Source organism: Myotis myotis, unplaced genomic scaffold (genome assembly GCF_014108235.1).
Source record: "Myotis myotis isolate mMyoMyo1 unplaced genomic scaffold, mMyoMyo1.p scaffold_m19_p_10, whole genome shotgun sequence".
Lineage (NCBI taxonomy): Eukaryota > Metazoa > Chordata > Mammalia > Chiroptera > Vespertilionidae > Myotis > Myotis myotis.
This window is the reverse complement of record NW_023416314.1, coordinates 69,524,945-69,549,733: the sequence shown is the minus strand read 5'-3', so window position 1 is coordinate 69,549,733 and position 24,789 is coordinate 69,524,945. Positions and strand designations below refer to the sequence as shown.

Below are 24,789 nucleotides of genomic sequence, written 5' to 3'. Positions count from 1 at the left end.
CTGATAACTAGAAATAAATAAAATATTTTTTGTACTGATTACAAAGCATTAAGAGGAAGAAGTTCTAAAGTAAGTGGTGATATACATCGTGTTTATGGATTGGAAGAGTCAATATTAAGATGTAAGTTCTCTCCAAATTGATTTATATATTCACTTCATAGGTGTTGCTTTTCTCTCAGCAATTACATGTATAATGTGTGTATAAATTGACAAGTTCATTCTAAAATCTACGTAGAAATAGATCTAGAATAGCCAAAAAATTGGGGGGTGAGAAGGAGAAAAAAACAGAGTTGGAAGGCTTATAAAAAATTTCAGGACTTGGTATAATTAAGTCAGTATGGTATTGGCACAAATATACTCAAATATATCAACAGAACAACAATAGAGAAATTAGAAGTAGGCCCTATGGATATGGTCACCTGATTTATGACAAGGGCATACCTGTATTTCAGTGGGGGGAGGGCAGGATAACCCCTGTGGGAAAAGAAACGAACCTTGACTCCTACCCCACATTGTACACAAAAGTAATTTGAGATGGATCATGTATCAAAATGTGAAAGATGAAACAATAAAGATTCTTAATAAAAATATAGGAGAAGTCTTTATGATCTTACAGTATGCAAAGATTTCAAAAAACACTGACTGTAACTTAAGAAAATATATAAAAACTAAACTTCATTAAAATTAAGAATTTCTGTTTATCAAAAGATACCATTAAGAGAGTAAAAAGGCAAATCACAGACTGAGAAGATATTTGCACTAAGTATTTGCAAAAAAGGTCTCATACCTTGTAGATATATCTATAGTAACAAAAGCGTAATATGCTAATTAGACCTGATCTTTCCGGACAAAGGTGGGGCTGCGAGGGAAGCCTGGATCCTGGGCGCCAGAGGGAAGCCCAAATCCCAGGTGCCAGAGGGAAGCCAGTGCCGGCAGCTAGGGGAAGGAAGGCCTACTTTTGCATGAATTTCACATATCGGGCCTCTAATATATATATAAAGAAGTCCTTCAAATCCATAAGGAAAAGATAATATTGTTTAAAATGGGGAAAACAGCACGTACTTCAGAAATGAGGATATCCAAATGAAAAAAATATTCATCATTACTAATTAAGGAAATGCACATTAAAACCACAGTGAGATGCCACGATCAGCTCATTAAAATAGCTAAGTTAAAAAGACTGACCGTACCAAGTCAGTGAATTGGTATTGACTGTTAGGAGTATAAATTTGTACATCCACTTTGAAAAACTATTTGGTTAAAACTAAATATCTCCCCTCCCCCTCTTAAGCCCACTGCTAAGTATATACCCAAGGAAAATGAGTACATATGCCTCTCAAAAGACTTTTATAAGAATGTTGATAATAGCTTTATTCATAATAGCCAAAAACTGGATACAGTCCAGTAGGAGAATAGGTGAACAAACTGTAATATATCCACATGCTGGAACATTATATATCATTTTAAAAAGAATGAACTATACACAAAAAACATTCAATTTCTTGAAACTTAGTTTTTGTGTTGAGTGAAGGAAGCTACAAAAAGGTACATATTATATATATACACATAAGAGAACATGCTATTTATTCCATTTATATGAAATTTAAGAACAGGCAGAGCAAATCTATTGTGATAGAAGTCACAACATCACAATGATCATTACCTCTGGGATTGGGGTTCAGTTGCCCTAGAACTGTTCTAAATGTTCTATATCTTGAAATGAGTGGTGGTTACAAAACATCATTGATCTATACACTTAAGACTAGTATACATTACACACTTTATGCATTTTTTATCTTAGTATAAAGGTAAAAGATAAATTTATATTTGTGTTATATAGTTTAGAATTGGCTGGTGTGAATGAAGTGGGCAGTTAGACATTAGCTTTTATGGGGTAACCTTTAAAAAAAGCCAAAAGACCTATAATGTAAAGGTGTTTTGCAACTCTCAGAAATATTAATTCGTTAACATTTTGCTGATTTTTTTCAGCCCCTGACCTTTTTGAGCCTGGGGAATGCTTACCTTGCTCTGAAGAATATCAGTGGGGCACTTGAGGCCTTTAGACAGGCTTTGAAATTGACTACAAAATGCCCAGAGTGTGAAAGCAGCCTGAAGTTGATTCGCTGTATGCAGTTTTATCCTTTTCTGTACAACATCACCTCTTCCGTTTGCAGTGGTAAGCAGCTATTAAGTGCTGGCAACATAATGAGTTCAACCAGAATTTCTATTCTAATCAACAGAACACAGAAAATTATTTTCTCCAAGGATCTAACATAACTATTATAATTCTAGATGCATAGGAAAGAAATTATTTATTATTTACTCTACAGATACTTGAAGGTGTTAGGCTTAATTCTCTCCCAGAACCCTAATTGAGAAAGCCTGACTAAAATGAAGGATATTCAACTGGGATTGGTAGGCTCTGAGCTTTTGTTTTATTTCTTTTCCCCAAATATCTGATTTTTACAATGACTGAAATTTATGGTCAGGGATATTTTTCCTATCCATGAATTCAAACTGTAGCAATAAGATTTGAAGCAATCTTTCTTTTTCTATCCTCTTTCACTGAAGTACAGCCCCTTGCCTTTCAGTGAAGGTAATCTGGATCTTTACTGCACCTTTAACATAGTCACCTGACATTAGTGGCATCCCTTTGCATTTTTCCAGTTTCTTCCACGGCTACTTAGCATTCATACAAATGCATGTGCATATGTGTATCTACCTGGGTCAGAATATTTGAGTTAATATCCAAACTATTATAAACTCATCAGTTAGAATGCTCTAAGAGTTCCATGATGTTTGGTAATTTACTTGTTTAACCTTCACTACAAGAAAAAAAATGAGTTTGACTTGAATTATGAGAGGTACAATTTATATATGTGTGAATCCTCATTGCCTTGCCATTGTAGAGCACACAGTGGATGCTCTATTAATGTTCAAACTTAATTATAATATTAAAGCCGTTCAGTCCTTCACTTCAGATATATTTTTTTTTTAAGTGGCATCCACTTGGTTAAGCGACTTGTCTAAAAGAGATTTAGTCCTAGCCAATTTGGCTCAGTGGATAGAGCATCAGCCTGTGTACTAAAGGGTCCCCAGATTCAATTCTGGTCAAGGGCACATACCTAGGTTATGGGCTCAATCCCCAGTAGGGGTCGTGTAGAAGGCAGCCGGTCAATGATTCTCTCTCATCATTCATGTTTCTATCTCTCTCTCCCTCTCCCTTCCTCTCTGAAATCAATAAAAATCTATTTAAATAAATAAATAAAAAATAAAAGATATTTAGTAGATTTGGCACCCAAAACTGGTTTCCTGATTCCCTATACTACACAGCCTTAGGATTTCAATGCAATGGCAGGCAGTAAGTGGTGCTTACACTTTTTAAAAACGTATCAGAGCCTGGTTTTTTAGTGAAGAAACCAAAACTCTCTCAGCAACAGAACTCCTTAGTTTTGCTGAGAGACTAGGGTTCTTGCATGAATGCTGAAGGTCAAAGACCGTGCTTTTGCAAGGCAATATAGTGGCTAGGATTAAATGAGATTCTTATAGGTGTTGGGTAAAAGTAAGTAGAAGTGTTCAGAACTTTAACAGTGCAAGTTATGGATCTTTATCACCTTACATAAGCCTACAAAATGTTTTATAGGTTACTAAGGACAGCCTTGAACACAGGGTTTCACTTTTTAAAGTAGGCTGCTTATATATTAACTAGAGGCCCAGTGCACAAAAAATTTGTGTGCTCAGGGGGGTCCCTCAGCCCGGCCTGTGCCCTCTCACAGTCTGGGACCCCTTGGGGGATGTCCACCTGCCAGCTTAGGCCCTCTCCCCGGGAGATCTGGCCTAAGCTGGCAGTCAGACATCCCTCTGGCAGCCCGGGAGCCCTCAGGGTATGTCTGACTGACGGCTTAGGCCTGCTCCTGGGGCCTAGCCTGCAGTTGGACATCCTTAGCGCTGCTGAGGAGCTGCGCTCGCAGCTGTCAGCCTGGCTTGTGGCTGAGTGGCGCTCCCCCTGTGGGAATGCACTAACCACCAGGGGGCAGCTCCTGCATTGAGCGTCTGCCCCCTGGTGATCAGTGCGCATCATATCAACCAGTCATTCCTGGTCGTTTTGCTGTTAGGGTCAATTTGCATATTACCCTTTTATTATATAAGATAGGATCTCCTATATATTTTCTTTACCTACTATCATCTCCCTCCTCTCTTGATTTGTTTCTATTACTGGGAAGAAAGTTGGTAGGTATATAGTGACCCTTTTCTAAAAGACCTTTTTCTTAGCATTACTTTCGCATGCTTTTGCCTATTAATATTTGTTTACTGAAATTTATTCTTTTTTAAATTTTGTATTTATTGAATAATTTGAGAAAGGAATGTCAGTTTGTTGGTCTACTTACTCATGCATTGATTGGTTGCTTTTTGTATGTACCCTGACTGGAGATTGAACCTGCAACCTTGGCATATTGGGGCAACGCTCTAACCAACTGAACTACCCAGCCAGGGAAATTTATTCTTATTTTATGGTACTTATGTCAAGAGAGAAAATTCAATTGTCTTGAAATTTTTCCCCAGAGCTTAACTTCAAGCCCAAGAAACTAATAACTTGAAACAGATCTTTTCTAAAGTTGTCCTGTCTAATAGTTCAGATTATCCCAAGACTATTATTGGATCCCATACAATAACATTAAAAGAAAATAATTAGGAAAAGGGAATACTTTTTTAGTTCTTTTAGAAAGAACTCATTCATAAATACTTTTTAAAATGGATAGCTGTTTTTACATTGTATTTAACTAGTTTAGAAAATAATCTAACATCTGCTAGCCCTTAAATAAATGCTGGTACCCTCTAGAAGAAATGTATGCTGTAACATTTTCTAGGTTTAAAAACTCATTGCTGGTACTGAATTAATTTCAGCATTGAATTTTTCTTTGACAATGTTTTTTGTATTTATTTCCACAGTAATCCTGCACAAGTAATGTATTCTGTTACCTTTGAACACTGATTCATTCAGCTTAAAAATAATCACTATGCTTACAAAATTTTCCTACTTATAAAAACTTTATAGCTAAAAATGTATCAATTAGTACAAAATTATTTTGCTCATAATTGTTCACATTTGTATTAATCTAAAAATCCTTTATTGACTACCATTTGTTAGGTACATATGTTCTTATAGCAACTGCTCATCATCTCTCTCCCTACAATGCCACTTAATAAAGTCTTCTCTTTTATAGGTAGTTTTATATTGCCACTATCATTTCAAGGGTGCTGGGAAGGAAAACTTAATAGATTTTTTTTTTTTAATCGCCTACTCTCAAGTTGACTGCAAAAGATAAGCTAGCTCTTCTAGTTTTGATTAACTATTTTATTTCAGCAGTTTTGGAATATGTAGTCTTTTTTCCACATTTATTGGTTTGTTATTTTGACAACTTGACTTAAGTATAATTGAATGGGTTGTTTTAACACACTCATTCTTCAGTAACAACACACTTGATCATTTTTAAACTAAAAGGAATCTGTTAAATGATCTTATAATGCTTTTAAGTCTAAAGTCTCTGAAATGCTCAACACTTAAAAATGGACTTTTTTCATTAGAAAATATAAAGTCACAGAAAATGATATTTCATGAGGCAATAATTAGTATCTTCTCTAATGACCACATTAGAAAATAAATTTTAATAACAATATAAGCAAAATATAGATAATGAATCTGTAATATTCACAATAGTGGATTTTCCCAAGTACTTACTATTATTCTGAAGTATTTTCTAAATACTTTATTCTTCAACTTCACTAATTTGCAAATTAAAAAGTAACATCTCGTAAAGATATTTTTGACTAAGCAATCTGCATTGTTCTATTATATTTTTGATTTGTATAATTTTACTTTATTTTTAGTATTCTTCACTCACTATTATTTTTCTCATTAGAAAATCATAAGATCAATGGAAGATTATATTTATTAAACTTCATTTTCATGAGATGCTTACAGGTATGCCACTAACAGTGGTACTGATATTTACCAAATATAATTAAGCATCAAACCCAGGATTTCTGAACCCTGGTGTTTTTTTTAATTTACTGAAACACATGCCCATTTAAAACTGTTGGCCCAGAACTTTAGAAATAATGAACAATTATTATATAGAAGTCAGACTTTAATATTTAAGAAAGCATAGAATTGTATGCAGTTTCTCTATAGTATGTATTTGAAAGTTTCCCCACCATAGAAAAAAATGGAGGAATTTCCAAACAGTGTACATACATGAGCTTTAACATCTGTTCCAGTGTTTAGAACAATTATCCTGTATAAATATAGAAACATTGTTGTCCCCACAATGTTTCTATATTTATAGCATCTATTTACCTAAATACTATCCCCTTTTATAACTTCTTTAATCTGTGATCTTTAACCTAAATTTCTGTAGATGTATAACTTAACAGTTTAAAGCAGTTTTCATGGAGTTCAGATTTTGAAGGAAAAGAAATCCTGCATTTTGCTACCCTCCTGTGGACTATCCAGCATATGCTACCTGCGTGAAGGGTTTTTGCTTTATCACATTCTTCATAAGAATTAGTGAGCTATCTGCTTAAAAATAAAGTCTTAAAGACCCAGTTTTTATAGCATTTTAATATGCTAGTAGGTAACTTATCTGCATTTATTTTTGTAAGAAGAATTAATACTGGTTAACTTATTATAGGCTTCAAAATCCTGCAACCAAGTATGCAGAATTGAGTGAAGCTAATTCACTGCCAGAGGGTGTGGTGAATTTTAGCTCATTTACCACCTAAGAACTTTAATTCATTCTGCCTTTTGCAAAGTCAATGGAAATTGTACCAACTGTGATATATGATGCTGCTGTTATAAATAGCCTGTTTTCTTTGCCACATACATCCTGCTTTCCCGGTTCCATGGACTTGCTCATGTTGTTTTCTGCAGCTCTTCCCCATTACCCTGCCCCCTCCAGGCCAAAAAAGCCCTAATCTTACCCATCCTTCAAGGCCCACTTCTGCCTTACCTGATCCCTTAATTACAAGTAATGTGCCTCTCCTTCAGCCCCTGTGACTTGCCTTTATAGTTATTTGTATACAGGAAATAACTCTCCTGTAAGATTTTTCTAGCTCGTTGAGAACAGAGACTGATCCTTTTCTTCATTTTCATACCCTGGCCCAAAAGTCTAGCACATAGAATTAAGTAAATAGTGAATTAGCTGATGATATTTCAAGTTTGAACTACTGAAAATACCTAATAATAAACTTGTTAGGTATCCACCCACTGTTTACCAGAATTTTTTTACGGAGCCACCACTCAGCATACATAATAAAGATAGACCTATTAAGCTCTGTAGCTCCAACATCATAGAAGGCAGAGGAGAAAATGAATTATGTTTTCTCATTTGTCCACTGGATGCTGTCACATCTAATAGATGGCTTGTAATTGTCCACGCAGTTTTTAGTAAGAGTTACAAACCATTGTCCTTGTTGATTCTCATGGAAAAAGAAAACAAAAACCATTTATGGGTGAATCAGTGAGTCTGAGAAAACCTATTGGATTTGTTTTCCTAGCATTCTTTTATATATATATATATATTGATTGATTTCAGAGAGGAAGGCAGAGGGAGAGAGATAGAAACATCAGTGATGAGAGAGAGAATCATTGATCAGCTGTCTCCTGCAAGCTCCCTACTGGGGATCAAGCCTGACCGGGAATCGAATCCAGGACACTTCAATCAGCAGGCCAACACTCTATCCACTGAGCCAAACCGGCTAGGATTCCCCAGCATTCTTGCTTGAAATTATGAGGTAGCTAGGATGAGATAAGCCAGAATTTTAAATTTAATAATGCTAATAGCAGGTATGGCAGTTTTCTCTTCTTTTTTTTCTTCAACATAGTGTCTGCAAGGGAACATGTTTCATAGTAAACGTTCCCGGGAGCGTTTAGAGATCTGATCTGACCTTTCACATTTCTAGAGGAAGTTATGTAGCTGCCGAGAGTTTTTGTTCTGCCTGGGGTTGTTTCTCCCACAACCTACCTGTCATGGTGTCTGTATCTCAACTGATACTGACTGCTCCCCATGCTTTGTCACTTAAGACGACATGACATGACAAAGAGATCAGATTTACAACCAGTTCTCCTTTTTCTGAAAGGAGGCAAGAAATGTAGGTCTTCAGAAACCAGTGCAGCCAAAATTCTGAGACAGAGCAGATTTCCCTGTCATGTGTGAACAGAGCATTCCCAGGATAGCTTTCAACTCCAGAATCTGTCGTAAGAGGAAAACACACACACACTTCCTTGTCTTTGAGGGCACCACTTTTCATTCTTTGTTGTTGTTTTTTTAAACTTGCCTCTGACTCATTCACCTCACTAGGAGGAAATGCCTGTGTAATCCTGAGGTTGCTGATTTTAAGTCTTTAATATGGTCTCTTTCCTACCTGGCATTACACTTTTTTTTTTTAATTCTTTATTGTTTAAAGTATTACATATGTCTCCTTTTTCCCCCATTGACCTCTCCCTGGTAGTTCCCACCACCATTCATTTCTTTAACACCGCCTCCCCCCCACCCCCCAGCACATGCCCTCACCCCCCTACTGTCAGTGTCCATGGGTTCTGCTTATATGCACGCATACAAGTCCTTTGGTTGATCGCTTACCCCACCCCCCCGCCCCCCGCCTCCCCGCCCCCGTCCCGGCCTTCCCTCTGAGGTTGGATGGTCTGTCTATGGATCTATTTTATTTAGTTCATCAGTTTATGTTGTTCATTATATTCCACAAATAAGTGGGATCATGTGATATTCATCTTTCTCCAACTAGCTTATTTCACTTAGCACAGTGGTCGGTAAACTGCGGCTCGCGAGCCACATGCAGCTCTTTGGCCCCTTCATTGCGGCTCTTGCACAAAATACCGACTTCTGCGCATGGGCCACAAAGTTTCAATCGCACTGTACATGCGCGCCCACACGTGGTATTTTGTGGAAGAGCCACGTTCAGTTCCATCCATGCTGTTGCAAATGGTAAGAGTTCCTTCTTTTTTACAGCAGCGTAGTATTACATTGTGTATATGTACCACAGTTTTTTAATCCACCCATCTGCTGATGGACACTTGGGCTGTTTCCAAATCTTAGCTATTGTAAATTGTGCTGCTATGAACATACAGGTGCATATATCCTTTCTGATTGGTGTTTCTGGTTTCTTGGGATATAGTCCTAGAAGTGGGATTACTGGGTCAAGTGGGAGTTCCATTTTTAATTTTTTGAGCAAACTCCATACTGTTTTCCACAGTGGCTGCACCAGTCTGCATTCCCACCAGCAGTGTATGGGAGTTCCTTTCTCCACATCCTCGCCAGCACTTGTTGTTTGTTGATTTGTTGATGATAGCCATTCTGACAGGTGTGAGATGGTACCTCATTGTTGTTTTGATTTGCATCTCTCAGATGATTAGTAACTGTGAGCATGTTTTCATATGTCTCTTAGCCTTCTGTATATCCTCTTTCGAAAGGTGTCTGTTTAAGTCCTTTGCCCATTTTTTGAGTGGATTGTTTATCTTCCTTTTATTAAGTTGTATGAGTTCCCTATAAATTTTGGAGATTAAACCCTTATCAGATATAACATTGGCAAATATGTTCTCCCATGAAGTGGGTGGCATTGCACTTTTAAGGTCATTTAGTACATAATCATTACTTTAATACCTACAAAGAACTTCATTCCACAGAATTGCTGAATGAGAACAAGTCTAAGGAGCTGTTATTTCTGTTGAAACTATTTCTCATCTTTCCTAAGTAGAGGACAGCACAGGGCAGAGCGGATGAGACGGCTTTACTTGTCTCAGGTGCAGTCATCACAGCCTAGGTCTCATCCGGATTCGAGGAGTTCCATATGCTTCTATTAACGTTGTTTCCCAGGAATCCTCTTGTAGTAGGACAGTATTAGCTCTCCATTTCAAAATTTCAGATAAAGAATCTAGCATAGAGAAGTAAGTTGATTTGCCTGAGCTCATATGGTAAGGCTGCAGTTAAGGCAGAATTTAAATTTATTTTGTGGAATGTCCCTTTTGGAAGGAGGTATGTAGGACTGTCACAACCTCTGGAGATGGAGATCATAAAGATATCTGTTCCCAGTAAGATTTCTTTCCTCCTATTACTCTGTGTGGTACCAAGCCCATGTGCCACCCATAGTTACGGTTTCTTGCTAATATTTTAAAGTACGTTTGCACAGCAGTGGTGAGCAATTAAAGGATACACTTTTGTTCACTTCATGATTTATTTTACTACCTTTTCTAAAAGACAGATTGTCTTACTAGAGAAATAAATATCATGAAATTATGAGGTAGCTAAAATGGTCATAAAATAAAAACACAATGTGTTTCTAAGTTACCTGTTTATTTTTTTAAAAAAGGTTTTATAGTTGCATAATTTGAGTGCAGTTGAGTGGAACGGTAAAGAGAAAGACATACTCAAAAAGTCACTAATGTCTGTGAAAGGACAGTGTTATCTGTATTTTCCACCCAGATACCTTATATTTAATACAATGTACCGAATGCTTCCTGTACGGTAACTTTTCTTACAGGCAGAAGAAAGAAGACTTTAGAATGAAATAAAATCCTATTAGAACAGGGATAGTAGAAATATTTTTAGAATATTCCACTATTCACAAAAACCATTTTTCTAGCATCTATTACTTTGCCTTCAACAACATAAAATTTGAATTCTAATTCCCATTACAAATCAGTTTAATTATTATTTATGTCTTAGAAATTTATTATGTAATAAGAGGCACATGGGTAATACATTTATTTGTTATATGGGAGGATGGTATGGTAGAGGGAGTAAGATTTGGGAGCAGACTGGAGCAGCCTGATGGGGATTGTTGAAAAGCAGAGGTTAAGTGTTGATTTAACTGAATGTAGTATCTATAGTCTGTTTTTCTAGTGTAAGAGTGAATTCACACAATCTCCTAAAATGTCCTTTAAAGAGCACATAACAGACTGTGAAGCTGATTTATAAATGTACTAATTAATTTATAATTTAGATATGCTAAACAATTTAATCTGAAATAAATGCTATTTTCTTCTAAGAGACTTATGGAAACAAACTCTGTATTGTCTCCAGCATCTACGTGCTCACACAAACACACACACACACACTCTGGAAGTTGAAATTAGGCAAATATCTGGATAACTTCTGAGAGCCAGTTGCTCATATGGAGATTCTGAGTTGGCTATAGCTAAAAGGCCTTTGTGGAAAGAGATTATGTTGGGATAAGTTCTCATTCCTTTGCATCCTGCCATGTGCCAGGCAATGGTCTCATTTAATCTCAACAAGCCAATGAAGTGGATACTATTAGTAAACTCAATTTACAGATGAGGAAACTGATCTACAAAGAGGTTAAAAGGGATTTGAACTCACTTAATTAGTTTGGCTCCCATCTGTGCTCTCACCCACTGTGCTCTACTGCTGAAAGACCTACATGAGCCTGGCATTGGCTTTACTTGGCTCACTAGTTAACATGGCTCGTAACATTTTCTCATGCCTCTCAATTTATTTGTGGCATTTCTTTAGTATAAGTAACCCTAAAAATCCTAAGGTTCTCAACCAGGAATCTCTTACCACCTTGAGATTCAGAAGGTAAGAATGCTGTTTTAAACAAGTGGTTACCCAAATCTAGTCAGAAAATAAATATTCTTCCTGGACCTTTGAAGGCAGAATTCATATGAGAAGATAGGAGACTTCCTTAATCTTAGAAATGATAGGAATTTCTGAGAAGTTAGTTTACTCTGAAAACCTGTAGCCATGGGAGAAATTGTGCCTTTATCCCTTAGAAGACTTATACTTTGGCAAGTATATTAAACATTTAGTTATTTCCCAGAAAACCCTTTTAGGATACGTTAATGTTAATAACCCAATTTATGCATATAATATTCTAAGCACAGAAAAAGATGTTGATATGTCTTAAGATCTCATAGCAGTTCCAGAATCAGAAATATCCTCCTTGGAGTTTTATGCTTAGTTGGTATTGCCTTGCAGTCTCTTACTTCTTTGAAAAACCAAACTGCCAGGATTTGAATTAGATGCTAAATGCTTTGCAAGCAAGTATAGAGCATTAAGCACAGGAAAGTGTTCCCATTTTCACCTGGGACCTTGTTATCTAAAGCATTTCATTTAAATCCTTTTAAAAAAGTCATATCTCTCAAGGTTAGTCTAAGCCATAGACTCTCCTCATTTTTGCATCAGCAAAAAATAAGTCATATGCAAGGAAGATGACTTGCTACTTCATAGGTAGGTGTCTCTCCATTTTCCCTTCTCCAACATTTTCTTGTGTTTCTTTAATGAGGACATAATCTCCACCTCTGTGGGGAGACAAGTGATATTTTTCCATGTAAGCAACTTTATTTAGTTCCCCTTTGAGCCGGAGAGGACCTCTCCTGAAGGAACGGAAACTCGTTCTTCTTGGGGTGCTTCAGTTCTTCCTCAGACAGCTGGGAGGAGTGGTTTAAAATTAGACAATTTGGCTTTCTATTAGCCAAGATAGTTATCATATCAGAATGCTAAAGCAGTCTTTTTTTCACTGTCACCCTAAGAAAATCAATATTAACAGTTCTCATCTTAAAAGAATATCGTTTTTACTTGATCAGTTTGATTTTGCCTACTTCCAAGAAATATCGGAACATAAACTTCTTATTCTTCTTTTTACTCACCCAGTTCTCCCTGGTCCCCTCCTCTGCCCTTTCTCTCAGAGGTTTCGGCCCCCGTTTCCTGAGTTGGAGGATGAGACATCCTTAGAATGCGCAAGGTTTGCTTTAGGAGGGTGTGTGGGTTTTGAGGTTGTGCAGGAAGATTAATTTTAACTTTGGGATCTTGTGCACATCATATCTTATAAATTGTTCATGAAGCATTTTAAAATATTCCAGACATTTAAAAAGATGCGACCAATTAAATTTTTATAATGAGAAGAGGGTAGTAGAGAAAAATTAAGAGACACAAAGGTTGGAGGAGGCAGTCAACTGCAGAAAACAGCTGGAATTTCACTCGTTCCAGTATTAAAGGTCTGTCCTTTGCTTTTGTAGTGTTAAGTTTTACTCTACCTGTGTCAAGGTGAAAACGCTTTAGAAGCTACTTCACCAAAGGTGAAGGCAGGAAATAACATACATTTTAGAATTATCAGCATCATTGTTATCATTATTTCCTCTCTGCTTTCAATAGTCATGCTTATTTACATCCCGATTAAGAATTATCGGAGTACTGTTTTTGAGGAGTACGTAGAAGAAAAAACGCAAAGGAAGCACTCACCAAATATTAGCTCTCTTTCTTGTAGACTCCCCTTTTAAGTCCTTCCTATTCTTCAAAATTCAAGATCTGCCTACTCAAAGCTTATTCTCTGAAGGACTTATTTGGCACAGTATGCTATCTCACTATTGTTTACTATCTTGTCTGTCTCCCCAAGTTGCTTGCAAGTTTCTTGAGAGCTGAAGCACTCTTGAAACAGAATCCTGTTTCATTGTAGCCTTAATGAATATGGTAGCCTCAGATATGTGCTAGAACTGATTCAAACCCCAGAGCTGCCACTTACTGTGTGATGGTGCAGAAATGGAAAGTGACTCCCCACACATGTAGTCCCCTTACTCTAAACTCAGTGAGTTGGGAAAGGTTTTGAGTCCAGCATGTTTCCTTGGCACAATAAGGGAAATGGCATGGGAAGTGCTTTCCTAAAATGTGAAATCTATAAGGGAGTCATCAAAGCCAAAAAGAGACTTCTTGTACTCCCCCTGCTGTAGAAAGAGCTTGATTGGGAACATACATCTCTTTGAGACAACATTCTCTGAAAATAAACTTTTAGAGCATTTTAAAATGTTTGGTAAAGAAGAGAAATGACTAATACACTCTTACCCAAAGAGAAATAGGAAAGTTACAGGCTTCCACTGAGCATGCATCTTCAGCCCATGTGCGCATGGAATATAAGCAAGGAAGAGAAGACCTGTTGAGCTAACCAGATCGCTGCCGCATCAGACACAACTTCCCTACCAGAGAAGACCATCGGGTGGGGCTGGACAGCAGCCCTTTATCCATATTAACATACAATCCCTAAAGGAGTTGGAGCTCTTCAACTCCCTGGCAAAAATATAGGAGGTCAGGCTCACCATACATATCAAAGTACCCAAGAGTGCTGCGTTTCATTCAAGATCTGAAGTTTTATGCTTCAGTAAATTTTCGTGTCCATGACCAGAACTTGTTTTCCAAAAGAAAAAGTCCCCTTTGTGATATTGCAGCCTTAAAGGTGGACTCTGCTACCACCATCCTCCTTTACTAATAAGTCTTTGGTTTTTCATTTATAATCCTTTATCTTTTGATATGTCTTTCATTTTAAGTTATGAGACAAAAATGCTGCATTTCTCTGCTATAATCTATCCCCAGATTTATTTAGCTAGAAGGCAAACTTTTATGTTTTTGACTTTCAAGGAAATCTTTCGCAGTCGTTCATTATGTACGGAATGAGACCTTGGGACATGATCTTTGTTGTTACAAACAGCGCCCCCCCCCGCCCCCCCGCCCCCCCCCCCCCCCCAATACTTGGTCCTTACAATAGCCTAGCAGGCGAATCTTGAACTTCAGTGCTGAATCTCAAGTCACAGAGGGTGATCTGGCTTTGGGCTCTCCAGATCACTGATTGTGTGCGTTCTGCTGGAAAAAACTGACACTGTCGCCTTTTTGCTCTTGGTGCTTAGGGACCTTGAGCCACTGGCTGCAGAAGAGAGATGTTTCTAACGTGCTGTATCTGTGTCTCTTGTCATTGAGGTAATTGTCATGAGAAAACCCCGGACAACAACCATGACAAACAGAAATACTTTGACAACGCCCAGTCACTGGATGCCGCTGAAGAAGAGCCCTCTGAGACAGGCACAGAGGAGGACCCTGTACTCTCTGTTGAGAGTTCAGGGAGGGACTCAGATGTGCTTAGACTTGAAAGTAAGTTGATTTGACCTGAGCTGTGCTTCTGGGGTAAAATCAACTCTCAGGCTCTAAGGCTTTTCTCTACTCAAGAGTTTGTTTCCTTCCTTTATTGCATTGTAGTTTCACGAGGGTGACCCTCCAGTGGGGAGGCAGAAGACAAACCATAATGTGAAAACGCTCTTCACATTTCTTTCTTTTTTCTCTGCCTCACTATCTTTTGCTAGAACAAATTTGATATGTTTATGTACCAGTCTTCTTAATGTCATTAGTCTATTGAGTAAGTCATTGAAAAAAAAGCAAGATAAGTTGTTTTGATGCTAACCCAAAAAAATGTAAAGATTTGGAATAATGGCATACCTACCAGGACCCCCTCCTAAAATCCCATTCTGTGACCACATTTTGAGTCAATTCCATAACTGCCAAAATTACTGACTTGTTTTTAATACTTATCCTACTTAACCAAAATTTACTGCATTTGGAACTATGCACAAGTCCCCACTTCTTAAATTCCTTCCTCCTCTTGGCTTCTGGGACATCACTTGCTCTTGGCTCTCTTCCTGTCTTCAGACATCTTTTTCAATTTCTTTCACTTTGCCCCTTATTTGTTAAGTTATCCAGGATCTTAACCTTGGTCTTCTTTTCTTATTCTTCTGTTATCTCGTGGTGTTTCCACATACCTTTGAGTATACCAGTGATTCCTTATCTGAATTTTCAACTAAGATATTCTCTGAAACTCTAGATCTCATTTCTTCTTTTTTAGTACTCTCTTTATCTGGATGTGCCACACACACTTAAAACTTAACATATCCAAACTAGAACTTGTCCTCATTTTCACCCTATTTCCTGAATGGCTTCTAATTTCTGTATTCCTTCTTTGTTAATGGCATTGCAACTCACCCAGTCACCACTATACTCAGTCAGCTCCTAAGACCAGTTGAATCTTACCTTCATCTATTCCTTCTCCCCTGCCTAAGTCAGACTTTCTTCATTTCTGCCTGGGCTGTTAGAGTGGCCTCTTACGTTGGTTCCCTGTTAAATTCTAGTCTCTTACTTCAGTCTATGTAAAGAGCTAGAGAGGGAGAGATGAAGGGAGGGAGGGAAGTAGGAGGGGAGGAATAAGAATGTCACCTCCTCTGTGAAGCATTCACAAAGGACTCCAAGCATTTAGTTGCTGCCTTATTTCAACTTTCTGTCAACCCCATGTCATACAATATTAGTTGCTTGTATATCTTATCTCCCATCAGACTATAAGCTTCTTATACACCATATCTTATGTAACTTTATATTCCTGTGTACAATAAATATTCGTTAAAGTAATAAAACATGGCATTTGCCTTCCTATATAGGTCAGATTAACATACTTACCAATTACACAGTCTTGTTCCCAAGTGGAATTGCATATAAAAAAAAATTATTTCTAAGAGAAGCAATCTAGACCCCAAAGGAGAAGTTGTGACCTTCACATTTGCAGGTTTAGAAAATTGGTTTCATCAGTACTACCAGAAACTGTTGAGCTTTAAGAAAACTCCCTCCCATTTACTAACTCAAAAGAGATTCGCTCTTAAAACAGATGGTCATTTATTCATTTACAAGGAAGCGACTCCTCTCCAGTACTTGACAGACTTCTGTCTCTTTCTGGCATCAGGCACCCACATGACCAAATGGACATCAGAGGTTGCTTGATAAATTTACAGTTAACACAAATGAAACTGAGTCATGTTCAGGAGCGTTTTATTCAGTTTATAAAAACAGTCCCTTATTTCAATGCACTACAACTCCCCACTGACCAGAATACTCATGACTACCAAATTAGAGTCTTTGTTCCTAGGAAAACTCAAAATAAAACCAAAATCTTGCTCTTGGTCTCCTTGATTTCTGAATACATCATTGCTTAAGACAGATTATAACCTGGTGCTTACGTTCTTTAGTTCTGTTCCATTGCCTACTGAGAATATAGTACGGTTGCCCTGGCTGAGCCTAGGTGTCCCAGGTCCCTTCAGCATCGTGCAAACTGCCTCCTGGTGTGGATTCCTCTTCATAATCTATAATATGACGATGATTTTTACTAGTTTTACTATTTGTACTTTTAAAAAGTTCCTCCAAAGGTATAATACAAAAATTATTTAATGTCTATGTTTGGCTTTTATTATAACACACTATTTGTATTAAAAAATGGAGTGTTTCTGTCTCCAATGACCACATCTTAGGAAGCCCACTGGTCTGAACATGCCAACTGGTACAACTGCAGTCTCCATGGACTTGTCAGTATCTAGGGGAATTTCAGAAGAAAGTACTCCCAGAATTTAGACAAATGAGGGAAAAAGTTAGTAATCTCTCTGGTAACCATAAATGGTTACAATAATCACTGCCTTTTTGTGGTACTTATAATTTACAAAGTATTATGAATTATGTATTAACCTTATGGATTTTATTACTAAGCCCATCTGATAGATGAGAAAAATTGAGACCTAGTGAGCTTAGATACGTTGCCTACGATATTCAGTAGGTAGCATAATTAAAATTATTCTCAGGCCTTCTGATTCCGTAAACTGTCCTGCCTGTGGTTTTCAGAAGTATGGGTTGATGGATTAGAATTCTATTTTTCAATTGTAAGGTCATTTTTAAAGAAAAGTAGAATCTGTCATCACCATTATATAATGCAAAGAACATTTTAATGTCAAAAAGGTACAAAGACAATCTCCGAATAAAGATGAGTCTAAGTTTCTGGACATGTGTGTGTATGTGTGGGGGGCATGTGTGTGTTAGAACTTTACATGTGTGTCTTTGTTTTAAGTACTTGCGCTGAGTCCTTTCACTTTTCTATGAATGTGCTCTGCTCTGAAAATCTCTTAAACGGAGGTGCCCAGGCTTAACCATGAATCTCCAGGTAGTCTCAAGCATGGCAAGATTGTGCTGGACTTGTTTTTCTCTTCCTTTTTTTCTTTCTGTTTACTGTCCCCCCACCCCCGTTTTTCTTTCTCTTTTTTAATTAGGGCAACATATGCTTCTCTCCATCTGAGCCCCTAGTCCCTGTGATTCTAACAGGCTACCTAACGTGGCACAAACTCAACTCTAAGTTCTCCTGGCGCTCTGAGGTAGGATTCATCCAAGTGAAACACCGTGAGCTCATTAGAAGCCTCGCTGTGGGTGCTCATAGTCCCTTCATTTCACAATTTTTATTCTCCCTTCTTCGTATAGAAATGGTTCAGGTTAATGAAGATAAAGAAAATAACAGAGCAGGGGTCTCAGTCTGTTTTCAGGTTATACCACACCATCTGCCCCACAAGCAGCACATCTAATATTACTTTTTCCTCTTGATTCAAGCACAGTTTAAAACCTGAGATCCTGCTTCACTCCAGACCACTCACCAAACCTGACAATTCTATATTTCCAGCTGCTTATTGAGTAATGTCTGAAGATATGTTCCTCCATGCATTCTAGCCCAGGCTATAAGCTCTATGAGTTATTATATTCCAGGCCTTCAGCACATTGTTAGAGACCCAGCAACAAATGTTTAAAAAAAATTAATGAGTAAGCATCTAAAATCTGTCAACTGATGGTGGCGCCGATACAACATCAACAAGAATCCTCAATTTGGGGTGCAGTGAAGAAGGAAGCTATTCAGTGCAAAGAGCTCCTTGGTGATACAGCACAGATCTGCTCTGATCTGCTCTAGTGAGGCATCTAGCCAGGGAAATGCAGTCTTGGTGGAAAGGGAAAGTGCACTCTTGGAGCCAGAGGGTAGCTGGCTTATATGGACAAAAGTCCCTGCCCCTGGTCTCTGATTGGTCTGTCCTCGTGCAAATGGGGACGCCAAATCCTTACATTATGATTGATCCAAGAGGCACTGTCCTGGCTGGTCAGAATAGAGCTGCTCTGATTGCTTGGAGCTGCACAGCTCCAATTGGATGGGGAAAGCCCAAGTTCTGTTGGTTGAACTAGGATTCCAAGAACTCCTTTATAAGAGCTGGCTGAGATGGCAGGAACACAGTGCAGGCAGGCAGTTTAATGCAGACTTCTCCCTGAAGTGCAGTTTGCGTGAGAAACCCCTGTGTAGAAATGGCTGCTAGACTCTTAAAATTTGAGCCCAGTCAGTTACAGCTGGGTTCACCAATCCCAATGCTTTATCATACTGCCCTTTTCTAACTCCATTGTCCTTATAGTAAACAGCATTCTGTGTCATAGTCACAGATTCCAAAACTACATTCACATAGTAAAAACCCCACTGTTTCACCCTGGCTGGTTTGGCTCAGTGTAGAGTGTTGGTCCACAGACTGAAGGGTCCTAAGTTTGACTTCAGTCAAGGGCACATACCATGGTTGCAGGCTTGATCCCCGGCCCAACCATGGCCACATGCAGGAGGCAACCAATGGAAGAGTCTGTCTCTGTCTCTCCCCCTCCCTTCCACTCTTTCTCAAAATCAATGGGAAAATATCCTCAGGTGAGCATTAACAATAATTTTTTAAAAAGCCCAACCACTGTTTCACATTAAGCATTAAAATCTTGAAATCATCTTTGAATTTACCCTATTCTTTATTTTTCTCCATTGAAATTTCCTCACATACCTCTTCCCTTCCTTTTAAAAGTCCCTTTATCCTCACCCTAAATCAGCCACCCTTTATATAACTCTTATATAGATGATTGAAATACCTTTCTCATTGGTCTCTTTATCCTCTGTCCTGCTCTCCTTCCTCCCTCCCCACTCCCAAATACACCAACTGATTTACTGCTCTAACCTTCACAAATACTATGACTCTCATCTTGTTATTCTTCTGCTTAGCCAACAAGAGGCTCTCTTTACAAGGAATCTTCTTCCAGACTTTCCCAGACATTCTCAATGTCTCCCACCTCCCCTCAGTCTCTTATCTGCTGAGAGCAACTATATACACTTTTTGTCCTAGTTAGTTGGAAATTAGTAGTGCCTGCACATGTACCTGCCTTATGCCTGTATCTGTCCGTGTGTATGGGTATGTGAGTTTGTACATGCTTTTTTAGTGTTGTCACTCTGGGGAGTCCCCTGGCCCTCCATTCTATCTAAATCCTGCCACACGTAGTCTGCCTTCCTTTAGGAGGCATTTTGTGACTACAGTCAAATATTTTTTCCCCTTGCAAAAAGTATTTAAATGTACTTGTTCTCTTGGTGTTTAACATGTATAGTTTTGTGTCTTCAACTTGATTACAAATTCATTTAATTCCTCAGGGTCAGATTCCTCTGGTTCCTATTCCTTTTGTTCCCATCTCCATTGCTCATACGTGTAGATGGGCACATAGTGGGCTCTAGATAAATGAGGACTGGTTTATTTTTCTTCTAACTCAGCACATTTATGATCTCCCTGCTCCTCACCTTTATGTAGTGTTCTTTAGGAACTGCTGTCACCCCACCCCAGCAGCCTTTGACAAGACCTACCGGCTGCCAGCAGCAGAAGCCTGCAGCAAGTTCCAAGCAGAGGAATAACAGGATGAGAGCCATAGTATTTATAAAAGTCAGAGCAGTAAATCAGTTGGTGTATTTGGGAGTGGGGAGGGAGGAAGGAGATCAGGACAGAGGATGAAGAGACCAAGTTTCTTGGTCTCTATTTGAATATTGATTTTCATCAATGAAAGCTTCTTTCTTTAAGAACTTTTAAATAATGATATATATTACCTAATGGTAAGGGCACAGGGAACCATTAACCTCTGGGAACTCTTTGCAACTAAACAACATAAATGCTTTCTAAATAGTAAACAAGGCTTCCAAACACAGCATCCATATGCCACTCTAACTATACACTGGACAATTAGTTCCCTTTGGCCAAAAGCCACTTTTGTTTAAACCCATATTCTTGGCTATGGCCAAATTTGCCAAAAAACCCTTTTCCTTCTCAGGACCAGGTGCAAGCAATCCCATAGTATCCTTAGGAGAAGGAAGGAGAGGAAGCTAAAATACCATGAGGAATACTTAGAGACAACAATGTTGCTACAAGTCCAATGACAGGTAAATCTCTAAGTTGCTATTTGGGATCCCCATAGCAACCTTGTCCAGCTGCTTTCCTGGGTTAGCTACTGAGAAATTTGTAAATGACATAAAGGCTGCTCATTACACTGAAGACATACTTACTTTTTTGTTGCTCACCGTTGAGCTGGGTTGGCTATACTTTAACACATTAAAAGGTAAACCTTAGAGTTTAAAAAGTTAGCAGGACAAGGAAAAGGCAGGACCTCACAAACCAAATTATTTCTGAGTTCCCATTACTTCATCCTGTGCCTAGTATGTGTCAGGTAAAATGTTGGACATTCAGGACATAGTAACAAACAAGATAGAAACTGAAAATTAAAACTGTCAACCCTGCATTTATACCACTTGTCACAAATTTAGGCAAGTAGCCAACCATTTTTATCTGAATATTCTAAAGAAAAGCTTTTGCAAACCCCTATTTTACTTTATACTTGTTTCAGAACTCCACTCATCATTATCATCATCATCATCATCATCATCAATAGAAACCAGCAGATTGGTTCAGAAAAATCTAAAAGAAACTTCCTTAAAAGGACAGTTGTATATTTTGTACTAACTTGTTAAAAATAGAAGAACCCTATAGCTTTTTCAAGAAAGAATAACAGAGATTTCTGGTGGTACTGGCAACAGACCTTCCCATTCTCTGGAGTACAATGGGGAATGGGAGACAGATGCCACCAGAGGTAAGGGTGACCCTGCATCTTCTGTGAGTAGGGCTCAAAGCTTTGCTATTGTTAGCCATGCCTCCTCAGAGACTAATACTGTGTATTTCTAAGAGGGGTTACTCACAATCGCTATATAGGTCGATACGGATATGAGATTCCTGACCATCTTTTTAATACCATGTTCTAAATCACCGAACAAGCTAGAATTACCAAGTGAAGATCACTGGAATAATGTAAACTAGCATTTTATGAGCAATCAGCTCCAACCTTTCATGTTTTCAGTGAGTACATATTACAAAAGCAGACATTTCAGTTTGTTGTTCATTTTTGTACCCTTTCTACTTCCAAAAAGGATTAGAGGTAATTTGCATAGAACACACAACATAAGATTCAGCCATTAATTCAAAATGACATAAGTAGTAAATAATTTATTTTAAGGAAGACATTCTGTTAAGAAACTCAAGTAATTTTCCCCTAACCTTCCTAGTTAGCTAAGCATAGAGGGAACTTTTAGGGTTGTGTAGCCTTCAATGTATAATAATGGAAACGTAATGACTTCTCAGGAGAAAGAATCTTTACTCAGCCGTTGTAGTGAGTCTTTACATAAGAAACTTGAGCAACATTAACAAGTAATATCTTAATAACCTCTCTAGGAAAAAATTGCTATTTTATTACATTTAGCTATTTCTTACATCAGCCATTAGTGAAAATGGGAACCTTCATGTGGAATGAGGATAATTTCCCATTAAACAAATCATTGTTCACTTAAGGCAATTAGACTGTGTGATCTGGACACCCAGTTGTGGTATTTCACATGCTATTTGAATAAAGCCTGAAGAACCCCACATTAAATAACATAATAAACTATCTTTGCCATATGTGCCTTATATCTAGAGCAAGTTGGTGTTTTTGGAAAAAATACATATATAAAATAGCCATCCCCCTGCTCACTAGGGACATAAGTTGTGACTGCCTGCCACCTTGCTGCTGCCATTGTTCTCAGCCAGGCTCTTGACAAATGCTACATGATAAAGATGATATTTTATTATGGATTTTGAAGATGCCGAATAGCATTTTTATGAAAGTGGGCTAGAGAAGTGCCTCTAACCAGAGCCAAAACTTTTCTCAAAAAGCAAGGTTGGAGCCACTCAACCACTTAAGTAAATGCTATGTAATTTTTAATAACATGCTGGCACTTGAATTCCAGGTACAGTAGTCGAAGAAAGCAATGGTTCCGATGAGATAGAAAATGCAGACGAAACCAAAATGTCGGAAGAGATCTTGGCTTTGGTGGATGAATTTCAACAGGCCTGGCCTCTGGATGGCTTCGGGGGAGCACTAGAGATGAAAGGGCGGCGTCTGGACTTGCAGGGGATACGGGTACTGAAGAAAGGGCCCCAGGATGGAGTGGCCAAAAGCTCTTGCTATGGAGACTGCAGAAGTGAAGACGATGAAGCAACAGAATGGGTAAGAGTTGCCAACTCAATTCTTGCCAAATTGTAGCGCAATCTTTGGGGGAGGGGAGCTCCTAGTTTTAAAGTGTGATGTTTCTCTTGGATATGGCACTACTTTGCTCCACACTCCAGTCAGCCTTCATGTTGGAATTGTAGTGCAGGAAGCATGCCATGTGACTTACATATTGCCAGCTCTTCCTGGAAGGAGAGGAAATGGGAGGGGAGTGAGGCCACACTCAAAGCCCTTATATACAGACATCTTAATTTTCAGTTTCCTCTGTACATTCTTCAAGGATAGGTTACTACTTTCATTTCACTAAACATTTTTTATTTAGACCTTTAAGAATTAAACTGAAGGAAAAAACTTAACCTTACTTAGCACAGGACTTGTTTTCCTTAAAGCCAGTATCCACAGATTTGATCATTGGTCTCATGTGTCCCTAACATGTTTCCATTTCCCAGATCACATTCCAGGTCAAGCGTGTGAAAAAACCCAAAGGAGATCATAAAAAAACCCCTGGGAAAAAGATAGAATCCAATCAAGCAGAAAATGCACATCGCTCCCAAGCAAACCTGGAGATCACTGGCCCAAAGGTGGCATCTCCAGGGCCACAAGGTAAATTGGAATGTTTTATATGCCAGTTTCTTCCTTCAGATTTTGCTGTCTCAGTTCTCACAAAGGATACGTTTGTGACTTAAAGTAGACGAGAAGGTAATTGCGCTAAGTGAACAAGAAGCCAGTCATTGATATAAAAAATTTGTTTTGACAGTTTACTTCACTTTTTTACCATTGGCTATTTGGCTTCTATTGTTATCTTGAGCTTAAATAGCCTATTGATTCTTAACTTGAAAGTCTAGGTTAATATATAAAAATGTGGGTTTAAGACTGACTCCCTGGGCTCAAACACCAGTTTTGCCATTTAGTTCCCTGTGCCTCATTTTCCTTATCTATAAAATGGGAATAATAAATGTGTCTGTCTTGTAGGTTGGTTGTGAGGATTATGAGTTCATACATGTAAAGTGCTTTAAATGAACCAGGCACATAGGGCTCAATATATATTTACTACTTAGTAACATTTTTGTGTGCCGTGTATCTATTTAAGTATTAGATAAATGCTTTAGCAATACTCCCCAGGAAAAATGCCAGGGGTTGGGACGTCCAGCCCATTGGCCATATAAGGCCTGCAAAATCATTTGGTCTGGCTCTGCCAAGGCATTAGGAATGAGTTAATTAAATGTTTGGCCAAATATAGCAAGCTAATTTTTAACTTGCTAATTTTGTATGGCCCACGAATAATGTTATAAATACCCAAATGGCCCTTGGCAGAAAAAAGGCTCCCCACCCCTGTCTAAAGCATGGAAGAGACAAGAGAAGACTGTATCCCAATTTTCAAATAAATATGGATTCTGTCCACTCCAAGTAATAAGCTTCATGATGAATTCTGACAAAGTTCTAAGCAAATTATATTTTTAAATATATTTTTTTTTATTGATTTCAGAGAGGAAGGGAGGAGAGAGAGATAGAAACATCAATGATGAGAGAGAATCATTGATTGGCTGCCTACTGCACGCCCCCTACTGGGGATCAAGCCCACAACCCGGGTATGTGCCCTGACTGGGAACTGAACCGATGACCTCTTGGTTCCTGGGTCCATGGCTCAACCACTGAGCTACACCAGCTGGGCCTAAGAAAATTATGCAACAGTTAGTTTGTGAGTCCATGGGGGTAAAGTAGAAATCAC

The 24,789-nt window shown here is 38.3% G+C and overlaps 1 protein-coding gene across 10 annotated transcripts in view; it reads left to right on the top strand.

The window, feature by feature from the left end:
* TTC17 (tetratricopeptide repeat domain 17) overlaps positions 1-24,789 on the top strand; it is a 96,118-nt gene that overhangs the window by 54,229 nt on the left and 17,100 nt on the right. For 9 of the 10 annotated variants that reach the window (XM_036326141.1, XM_036326136.1, XM_036326138.1 and 6 more), the window contains 4 exons: positions 1,990-2,176; positions 14,778-14,948; positions 22,801-23,060; positions 23,510-23,663. In XM_036326141.1, the coding sequence (XP_036182034.1) occupies positions 1,990-2,176; positions 14,778-14,948; positions 22,801-23,060; positions 23,510-23,663 (772 nt within the window). The remainder of the gene's footprint in view (positions 1-1,989; positions 2,177-14,777; positions 14,949-22,800; positions 23,061-23,509; positions 23,664-24,789) is intronic. The other variant, XM_036326139.1, reaches the window with a different exon arrangement.